This window comes from Sinocyclocheilus rhinocerous, unplaced genomic scaffold (assembly GCF_001515625.1).
Source record: "Sinocyclocheilus rhinocerous isolate Xijiao unplaced genomic scaffold, SAMN03320098_v1.1 scaffold4319, whole genome shotgun sequence".
Lineage (NCBI taxonomy): Eukaryota > Metazoa > Chordata > Actinopteri > Cypriniformes > Cyprinidae > Sinocyclocheilus > Sinocyclocheilus rhinocerous.
Genome location: NW_015658510.1, coordinates 265,692 through 276,559, shown reverse-complemented (window position 1 = coordinate 276,559; position 10,868 = coordinate 265,692). Strand labels below are relative to the sequence as shown.

Here is a 10,868-nt window from a genome sequence, read left to right as displayed (position 1 = left end):
GTGTCTGTGTGAGTGTACCCGTGTGTATGTGTGTCTGTGTGAGTGTACCCGTGTGTGTGTCTGTGTGAGTGTACCCGTGTGTATGTGTGTCTGTGTGAGTGTACCCGTGTGTGTGTCTGTGTGAGTGTACCCGTGTGTATGTGTGTCTGTGTGAGTGTACCCGTGTGTGTGTCTGTGTGAGTGTACCCGTGTGTATGTGTGTCTGTGTGAGTGTACCCGTGTGTGTGTCTGTGTGAGTGTACCCGTGTGTATGTGTGTCTGTGTGAGTGTACCCGTGTGTGTGTCTGTGTGAGTGTACCCGTGTGTATGTGTGTCTGTGTGAGTGTACCCGTGTGTGTGTCTGTGTGAGTGTACCCGTGTGTATGTGTGTCTGTGTGAGTGTACCCGTGTGTGTGTCTGTGTGAGTGTACCCGTGTGTATGTGTGTCTGTGTGAGTGTACCCGTGTGTGTGTCTGTGTGAGTGTACCCGTGTGTATGTGTGTCTGTGTGAGTGTACCCGTGTGTGTGTCTGTGTGAGTGTACCCGTGTGTATGTGTGTCTGTGTGAGTGTACCCGTGTGTGTGTCTGTGTGAGTGTACCCGTGTGTATGTGTGTCTGTGTGAGTGTACCCGTGTGTGTGTCTGTGTGAGTGTACCCGTGTGTATGTGTGTCTGTGTGAGTGTACCCGTGTGTGTGTCTGTGTGAGTGTACCCGTGTGTATGTGTGTCTGTGTGAGTGTACCCGTGTGTGTGTCTGTGTGAGTGTACCCGTGTGTATGTGTGTCTGTGTGAGTGTACCCGTGTGTGTGTCTGTGTGAGTGTACCCGTGTGTATGTGTGTCTGTGTGAGTGTACCCGTGTGTGTGTGTGTCTGTGTGAGTGTGAGTGTACCCGTGTGTGAGTGTGTGTGTGAGTGTGAGTGTACCCGTGTGTGAGTGTGTGTGTGTGTGTGTGTACCCATGTGTGAGTGTGTGTGTGTGTGAGTGTACCCGTGTGTGTGTGGTTCATTTCAGTTTCTGAAAATCACCAGTGACTTTAACGAGATCAAGTATAAGTAAGCAGAGCCCTCAACCGTTATCTGTGTGAATGTAGTCAGCACATTTGTGCTAGCTGAACATTATGACAGCTGCTCAGTTCTGTTCAGATGAGTTTATGAGAGTTCAGCGGTCCACAGAACAACACAAATCATTAATCATCTCTGAACACCCTTAATACAGATATTCCTGTACTACACACGACAGCCTCTCCTTCACAACTACTGTCATCACTTTATATCAAAACAGCATCATGACATGAAGAAGAGATAAGATACACAAAAGTCAGCAAGACCCTAAAATCACAAATCTTCACTCTTCTGCACTGCTGTTGTGAGCACTGGTTCTGAACAACACGACTGCCATTGAGAAGCTAAAGACATCTCAAACTATTTTACATGCAGAACTTTTTTATATTTACTGTATATATGAAGTATAAAGTTTTTTCGGTAGAAAACGACTTGGCATATGTAATAGAAATTTGCAAGTAAAAAATTTAAAATACTAAATATACACTGTAGATATCTAAAATGCAATGACATTATAAAGGCGTTTTTGGTTTTATGTCATCAGTAGTAGGATCCATTACACAAAATACTAAAAATAATTTAAAAAAGCATTACTGTTCATACACACGTATGTTGAGATTTATTATTAATTCCTTTCGAGTCTGTAAACCATACTTACACTTTCAATGCATAAATACACAAACACTGTACATGCTGGTTTTCAGAAGGTGTTGTCCCTCGTCTCTCTGTCGACTCGTGAGATGAACACATCACATCTTCTGCGAGCCGATCATGACTTTAGAGACGAAGTTGACGATGGCGCTGGCGGGCTGCTCGGGGTCGTGCTCCGCGAACACATGACACACGTTCTCCAAACCGCTGCCTGCTTTCCTCGCCACAAACCCCAAGATCCTGCCGCGGAAGACAGTCGTTTAGCAAAGTCCTGCTTTAACCCTCTGCTGCTCTTCAGTCGTTTCTGACCTAATCATTTGACTTTTTTTTACTTCAACAGAATGGTACGAAACCTGGTAAAGGTTTCGGCACTTGCAATGTGAACACAAAATCATGGACATGATTCGAAAAGATTAAATGGTGTTACACATTAGTACTGTTCAAAAATAAATGTAAATCTTTTTTTAAAATTTACATTTCAACCTCAAATTAGGACCACAACTTGCTTAGATTTATGGCTTTGATTTTAGAGTAAAACATGTTTTGCAAAATATATATTTCATATAAAATTTGAAAATAGTATTTTAGTGTATTTTCAATATCTTATCAATTTTTGTGTATTATCAACACTTAGCTTCAGTGTCTTCTTTAAAAAGAGATCAAACTTAAATCTGTGCTCCACAGAGTTTAAGATTTACAACAATTTAAGTTGGTCTATTCAAGTCTATGCTCCAAAAGGGGTTAGCAGGTAATAAATGGATTACAATTACTGCATAAATACAATTTAGTACCATAAAATCCACTAAAAACACAACATTTAAAAAACATCATGAAACTAAAACATAGCACATTCATATAATTGAGATTTTAAAAACCGTGCATATTTGACCACGCAAGCAGCATCAGAGCTAACTTTCTCTTATTAAGCAGGTAATAAACTCCTGTAATAACACTCACTTGGCTGAGCCGCAGCCGTCTCGTTTCCATCTGTGAATGAACAGAGCAACAATGAAACGCATTACAGAATAAAGAGCTGACTGTGAGTGACATGAAGCTGGTAACGGAGCATGAACTCACTTCCGGTCCTGCGGGTCCAGAGCACAGAATATGACTGTGTTTGCGGCGTAGTGTCTTCTGAAGAACAGTCTGTGTGAGACAGTGTGTGTGTGTGTGTTAGCTTCATCAGCTCCACACACATCAACAAACATTACAGCTAATTATAGGAAGTTCAATTTAAAGTGGTCTCTCAAGTATGTTTTTAATCAATGATTTTTATTCAGTAGCCATACTTTCCCTCAAGTATAATTTTCGTGTATGTTTTACAGCCCTGCATTCAGAGAAAGGGCTCAGTTCCCCGTGAACTCACGGATATCTTGAACGCAGTGTAAGTCAGATGCATGCATGCACAGTGATGTTTGAGGGCTGCTTTACTTTCTCTGGTTGTCGGTGAGCGTGATTCCCTGCGAGGACACTTTGAAGTGCACTACGGTGGAGGACGGGAGCGAGTCGGCGCTCAGGACCGCAGCGGTGGCCTTCTGCACCGCCTGAAACCCCGTCAGAGACTCCATCTCCACCGAGCCCAGGAACCACACGTTACAGGCTGGAAAACACACGATTATGAGAGGAATCATTCACTGGTTATGGCTCAGGTGTCATTACTGGACGCACCTGCTCCTTGTTTGAGGAGTTGGGCTGCAGAGTTGGTGATGGACTGTGAGGATGCGCTGACAGCGTCCTCTAGAGGATCTGCGGAGAGACAACAGCACACCATCACACCCAGCACTCTCCGCTAGTCTGAGAATAATGTCTGTTATAATCATGTACGCTCATGAGTGCTGCAGCCGCTCATAATGTCAGCACAACAGAGATGTTAAATGAACACAGTTTACTTAAGTGCGTATACTGGTCAGAAGTCTGGAATCATGAAACATTTGTCATGTTTTTGAAAGAGGTCTCTTCTGCTATATAAATTTAAATATTATTACAATCTAAATCAGCTGTTTTCTATGAGAATCTCTGTTAAACTGTAATGTATTTCTGTGATGCGCAGCTGTATTTTCAGCATCATTACTCCAGTCTTCAGTGTCACATGATCTTCAGAAATCATTCTAATATGCTGATTTGCTGCTCAAGAAACATTTCTGATTATTATCAATGTTGAACACAGTTTTGTTGTTTACTTTTGTCATTTGTATTTTTTTATTTTTAGAAATATTTCTATTTAGTTACATTTATTTTTATTTCAGTTTTTTTTCAGTATTTCAGTATTTCAGTCATTTTTGTACTTCAACTAAGGCAATATTTTTAGTTTACATAATGTTTTATTTTATTTACACTTTATTATCACTTAACAGAACTGATTTTTTATTTGTTTGCAGTGAACAGTAAGAGATGAATACCTCTGTCAGGAATGATGAGTTTACAGGGAAGACACACACACACACACACCAGTATGAGTGAGTGAGTCACACAGCAGTATGAATCAGTCACAGGTCTGATGAACTTACCAAAGTAGGGTTCGTTTGGGCATCCCTTGAGCCGGACGCCCCGCGGCGAGCACTCGATCAGGAAGTGCCTCACCAGCTCACTTGACAGATCCACTCCTGACACACACACACACACACACACACACATCAACAATGCCGTCTATAACACTGATCTGCTATCCACTGAGCTCAGGTTTCAGACGCCTCCTCGTTTTCTTCTCGAGGAATTACAGCAGACACAATAACAGAGGTTTGGTTTCACACTCGCTAAAGCGCTAGTGAAGCAGCACGTATCTGGAGTTTGTCATTACAGCTGACGCTTACACCTCCATCAGCACAACACTACTAAAAACACAAGTGTGCTTAACCGTGCTGAATGTGCATTTGTAGTGTGCTTCAAATCTGATAAGCATATTTTTATAAAATTGTACTTGAACATAATATTAATGAAATGTACTTCAAGGGAGACACTTTCATGACTGTTTCTTGATAAACTTAAGTACACTTTTAAAAATGCAAATAACGTATTACATTTCACTTTAAATTACATTTTAAATATTTTTATGTTTTTTTAAAGTACATTTATTTTGATGTGTTGACTAACACTAAAGCACATGTAAAGAAAGCACTTGATTATCATTTTAACTGTAGTGCTATTTGATATTACATTTAAAGTTAATATATTTTAAATGTACTAAACTGCAACTTTATTATTATTAATTATTATTAAAAAAATGACACATTTTTGAATAGAAATGACATTAATGTATATTTTTGTCACGGTATTCAGCGGCTGTGCCTTAGATGGCCACCAGAGGGCACTGCTGTGTGTTTGTTGAGCACATTTGTTGTGTGTGAGCATCTGATTTATAACACTTTCTGCAGTAACTGTAGTATCTTATGAGACTATCACACATGCTCTGTTTCACATGTTAACTGTATGTCAGCGCTGATCATGTGGAGGACAGCGCTGGTCTCCTCGCACCTCTCCGGCTCTGCAGTGCTGATGGCGGCGGTGTGGTCACTTTCATGGCCAGTCCATACGCGCCTCTGAAGGAGTGACTGTCCCGGACGATGAACGAGCCGGGCTCTTTGTCCTTCAGCACCGCGATAGCTGCGTGAGAACAGAAGAGGTCAGATGAGCGTCAAACACAGCGGCCGTCCATCAGGCGTCACGCGATCGGACCCTACCTTGGTCCCGTGCGAGGTCTGGCTTGTACCAGTATTTCGAGGTGTCCTGGACAAACTTGACCGTCAGCGGTTTGCTGGAGAGCTGGTCTGATGCGGCGGGGCTCGCTCGGCTCTGCAGCTCCGGCAGGACACTGGGGAACGGGATGCTCAGCGAGCTGCCGCTGTGAGGACTGGAGAAACCGCTGGGAGACGCTGAACCCTGCGAGTGCTCGCCGTCTGACGCCAGCAGAAGCTTCTGCTGGTAATCCAGTCCCTCCAGCGCCGGGCCGAGGCTGAGCTTCTCCTCAAAGGTCTGCTGCAGGACTCGGGCTCTCGGGCCGCTGAGAGGAGAGCTGTGGGCGTCTGGAGCGGACAGAGACGGGACCGAGGACGGGGCGAAGCTCACACAGTCTGCAGACCTGCTCAACAACAAGCAAAACACTACTGGCATCATCAACAACACAACAAACCTCACATTCACATCAGATTCTGTCAGAATTAAAATCATTCAGAGCTACAATCTGATTTTACAGGGTTCATGAAATGCATTTTTAGATTAGTTTAATATGTTTCCTGAGGTGCACTCATTTTCAACTAAAAACAGTAAACTTTTTATGCATTTTGGCCATTCGTTTACACTACAATGTTGTGTTGGGGACCTGAAAACACACACTTTTGAAAACCGGTTTCAAAGTGCAAGCTTTTGAAAACGATATACATTACTGTAAACTACAGACACGTGTATTTGTGAAAACGGGAGGTCATGCACATGCGAGTAGTGTTTCTTTGACATGATATACACATGACAGTTCTGTGTATAGTTCTTTTTTTTTTTTTTCCAAATAATATAATGCTGCTTTGATCTGTTGGCATTAACCATGCTTACTATTTATTGTTTTTCATAGTGTAATTTTTGATGAACCAGTTAGGGTTTTAATACAGGCAACATAATTATTAAAATATTCATATTCACACACAATAAGTGATATTTTGACCAGTGAAATTTTAGAAATATGGCCATCTTACAATTTTTGCAATACTGTTATTAATACATGATGACCTGAACCTCGCAAACTGGAATTATTATTTTTTGACCTTAAAGTCATTTAAACATTCTGCCAACTTATTTACAAAGAGTTAAGAGACTCAGTGAGTCACTGCTGTAACATTGTAAGGTTGACACAGTAATGACTCTATTGTCTCCAGTAGAGCTGCTTTACAGCTGAAACTGAGTTTGGTTCGTAATTGATGAATTTTACAACAAACTGTTATTTCCCTGTTTATGACCGTGAAGCTGCTTTGAAATGACCTGTACTGTATAAAGTGCTGTAGAAATAAGTGTGACTTGACTACAGTCACTGGACTAAAGCAAAGCAAAAAGGGGTCTTAATTAACTAGCTTGATTTGAAGGAGGTTAGTAGGACCTTTTAAGTTTGATTTATTTCACTAAAATGAAACCTTGCAGATGCAACATGTTAACATTTAATTGAAGTATATAATATTCCAATATATTAATCAAAGCATGGCAATAAATACACCCAGTCTGGAGCAGAGGAGACAGGTCAGGACTTCATCTGTGGAAATCTGTCTTCAGCATGTCTTTCTGCTAGACCTGAATACTGCTCTCCGTGGCTTTATGAATGAATGAGTGCAGCTGTACCGGTCAGAGAAGGCCGTGACTCCAGCGACGAACGGTCTGTGATGCTGGAAACCCTCATCTGAAGCTCCCATGAATACTGCGGTCTCTCTCATTCCTGAAAGAACAACATGAACAGGACACTCACACGACAACAAATGAATGTGAGGTGTGTGAACACTCTGTCACTCATTCATCACGATCAGCTCAGCCAATCAGGTGAGTTTGGGGGCGGAGATAATCTGACAGGAGGGCTGTGTTTGGGAAGCTTGATTGAAATGTCTGGAGTTACATTTGGTGACACACTTCACATTTTCACACACTTTAATCCAGTTTAATGAATCTTTAAGTGTTTCCATGGCAACTCCTCCAAATCTTTCACATCACAGGAAGTCGTTTTTTTCCTGTTATATTTTACTAAGTTTCCTCTTGCTGTGTTTTTCCATCACATTTAGTGTTCTGTCAGTTGTGCACTAGACCCGATGTGACATTAAAGCATCTGAGTAAACTGGGCTTTGTGTCTCTTTTGTCTCGAGTTGCTCTGGATAAAAGCATTGGCTAAATTCATGCATTTAAATGTCATGTAACCAAGTAAACACACAGTGTAGATATAGATGCAATTTGCAAGTGTAGAAACTATATCAAGATTGTTTGATAAAACAAGTTAGCACAAAGATGTCTTTCAGCAGCCTCAGTTCCCTTCAAACAGGTCAGAAGTGAGTGAATCGTGTGATTTACCGTGTTCAGCTCTACAAGATCCAAATGAAGGAGACGGAGCCTGTCTGAAGGGTGAATAACCCATCATGCTCTTCACTGGAGACAGATCAACACACACACACACACACACACACACACACACACACAGATCAATCCCTCTGACAGATACAGCAGGTGGAGTGTGGATGTGTGCAGATACTGATGATGGCTCTTTACATCATTTAAACCTGAAAACTGATGATACTCTTGATTCATGGCTTAAGTGTTGAACTGAACCAAAATACTAACAATTAATGAACTGCTCGACAAAGAAGGACTCAACTAGTGTCCTTGTGTGTGTGTGTGTGTGTGTGAGAGAGTGTGTGTCAGTGTGTGTGTGTGTGTGTGTGTGACAGAGTGTGTGTCAGTGTGTGTGTGTGAGTGAGTGTTTCTGTGTGAGAGTGTGTGTGTGTGAGTGTTTGTGAGAGTCTGTGTGTGTGTCTGTGTGTGTGAGAGTGTGTGAGAGAGTGTGTGTGTGTGTGTGTGAGAGTGTGTGAGAGAGTGTGTGTGTGTGTGTGTGTGTGTGTGTGTGTGAGAGAGTGTGTGTGTGTGTGTGTGTGTGTGTGTGAGAGAGTGTGTGTGTGTGTGTGTGTGTGTGTGTGTGTGAGAGAGTGTGTCTGTGTCTGTGTGTGTGAGAGTGTGTGTGAGAGAGTGTGTATGTGTGTGTCTGTTACCGTATGGAGTGGGTGGTGTGATGGGGAAGGCTGGTGTTGCGGGCATCACATCACTGCCTGTGTCCAGTGAACTGTGAGAGGAGTACTGCACTCCGTCTGCTCTGAACACAGCTGCATGCTGCACACACACACACACAGTCACTGGAGAAAACTAGCAACACACTAAAAGCAGAAATAAAGTTTTTATTGATTGTGACGGTGTGTGTGTCACCTGTGTGTGCGGTGCAGCAGTGGTCAGTGTGTTTCCATCTGCAGTGCTCAGGTTCAGTGTCCAGGCCGTCTCTCCTCGTGCTCCAGAGAGGTCCGTCTTTGGGCTTATTATGAATCTGTTCTCTGATGAGACAAGAACACACACACACACACACACACACACACATCAGTCTCACTGCACACTGTGCTCCTCACATCACTGAACCAGAGACAGTCCTGCATCCTAAACCATGTCATAGATTCACACTCCATGTTGGGGAAAGTTACTTTTAAAAGTAATGCATTACGATATTGTGTTACTCCATGACAACGTAACTAATTGCATTACTTGGCTACATTTTATGGAAAGTAATGCATTATGTTACATTTGCGTTACTTTTTGTCACATGGGCTGGGCTTGCTTGTTTGATTTTCAGTAACAAAAAACACAAAAGATAAACTTTTTGGCAACTGTAAAGGCCCTTTCACACCAAAAGTGAAAAGAATGAGCCTCAGGCTGAAGGATGAGTCTCTGCACTCACTCCTGATTTCTCTCAACACGGGACAGGAGAGCTGTCAGCTAACACACGGGGAAACAGAAGTAACTGTCATTACTTATTGTCCCGCCCTTGTGAAGGGAGGCGCACGAAGACAAAGCCAATCCAAATAACATTTAATAGTAATCCAAGATGATGAAGATTCATACAAAACACAGGATTACACAAACAGCAAACACGACTAACAACCGGCAGCTATCTGAACTGAAACGGGAACTTAAGTAGGGTGAGATAACGAGGGACAGACAGGTGAGGATGATAACTAATCAAACACAGGTGAACTGAATGACTAAATAAAAACACTAAAGAAGTCCATAACTGTGACACTTGTTTGAAAAAGTAACTCAGATATTTCATTGTAAATTTAAAAGTAATGTGTTACTTTTCTAGTTACTTGAAAAAAGTAATCTGATTACGTTAAGTTTGAACCCATACAGGTTTGAACGACATGAGTAAATGATGAAAGAATGATCTTGTTTGGGTGAATGAAGCCTTTCCTCGAGTGATCTGTCAGGATTTAGTATTATTACTCCAGGAAAACTCCGTCATTACTTCATGAGTGCTTGTGTAAGCTGATCTCACCCCTCTGATGAGTCCCGTCTGTCTGCGGGTGTCCGTTTCTGTCTGCGCCGCCGGCTCGGCTGAAGCCGCTGGGTTTGGTGGAAACCGGCACGAAGGTGGGATCCAGGTCCAGGATGAGCTGGTTGAGCTGATGGATGGAGTTATCGATGTCCAGCGTCAGAGAGCTGAACTCCTCGTCGTGTTTCTTGTCCGTGTCGTGGCTTTGAGAGATCACGGGGCTCGATGGACAGCTGTTCTGCACTGAAACACCAGAAAACACCGCCTCATTCATTACAGTGCTTATTCACACCAGATTCCAGTTTGGTTCAGTTTGAGTAAAAGCAAATAACTTTCCTCATAGAAAAAAATGAAAAGAAACAGTTTTGTTTAAATAGTATTTTGGTTGGACATCAGCGATGATGTGCAGAACACTAGTGTTACTGAATACTGAAATTATCTGGGGTTTTGTTTAATTCATCACTTTGGAAAATATGATGCATATTAAAAAAAAACACAAACCGAGTGTAAAAAGTGGTAACCTGCACTTGTTATTTTAAAGAGCTATTGCTACCTGATTTAACATATAACAATTTTTTTGTTTTACTATATTTAGTGTTTTAGGTTTTATTTTCAGTGCATTAAGCCCTTTCAAATTAGCTTTTATTTCTAGTAATTAAACTAAATTAAACACTAACAAAATGTTTTAGTTTTATCTTAAAAGAAAAATGTTACTTTCATATATCTAATTTAGCTTTTGTTTATTGTGAAATTAAGTTGTAAAAAGCCAAAGAGTTATTATATTAACCCTGCATGAAGTAAAGTTTTAGCTTGTGATTAAAGAAAAATATATTAAGTATGGTCTTTATAATGTATCTCATATATCTTTCTACTTTGTACAAATGTTTTACTGTTTGAGAAAATTTAGTAAAATTTAAATATATTGAAGGGATAGTTCACCAAAAAAAAGAACATTTTTCATGAGATGAGAGTCCAAACAGCTGATAAAAACATCACAATAATCCACAAGTAATCCACAGCACTCCAGTCCATCAGTTACCATCTGGAGAAGACAAAAGCTGAAACACATCCAGCATTAAGACGTTTTTAACGCCAATACGAGTCCATAATCCATAATAACTCTTCCTCCA

At 41.3% G+C, this 10,868-nt stretch overlaps 1 protein-coding gene across 2 annotated transcripts in view; it reads right to left on the bottom strand.

Moving 5' to 3' along the window:
* Positions 1-918: 918 nt before the first annotated feature.
* The window catches only part of tns3 (tensin 3), a 32,628-nt gene continuing 22,678 nt past the window's right edge, over positions 919-10,868 (bottom strand). Inside the window, exons 14-26 of one of the 2 annotated variants that reach the window (XM_016530593.1) lie at positions 9,742-9,981; positions 8,625-8,746; positions 8,414-8,531; positions 7,722-7,796; positions 7,008-7,101; positions 5,369-5,766; positions 5,163-5,291; positions 4,091-4,294; positions 3,360-3,437; positions 3,123-3,291; positions 2,769-2,837; positions 2,649-2,678; positions 919-1,931 (exon numbers count right to left, since the gene is read on the bottom strand). In XM_016530593.1, coding sequence (XP_016386079.1) covers positions 1,790-1,931; positions 2,649-2,678; positions 2,769-2,837; positions 3,123-3,291; positions 3,360-3,437; positions 4,091-4,294; positions 5,163-5,291; positions 5,369-5,766; positions 7,008-7,101; positions 7,722-7,796; positions 8,414-8,531; positions 8,625-8,746; positions 9,742-9,981 — 1,868 coding nt within the window. In that variant the 3' untranslated portion in view covers positions 919-1,789. Of the gene's footprint in view, positions 1,932-2,648; positions 2,679-2,768; positions 2,838-3,057; positions 3,292-3,359; positions 3,438-4,090; positions 4,295-5,162; positions 5,292-5,368; positions 5,767-7,007; positions 7,102-7,721; positions 7,797-8,413; positions 8,532-8,624; positions 8,747-9,741; positions 9,982-10,868 lie in introns of those variants that run through there. The other variant, XR_001637797.1, reaches the window with a different exon arrangement.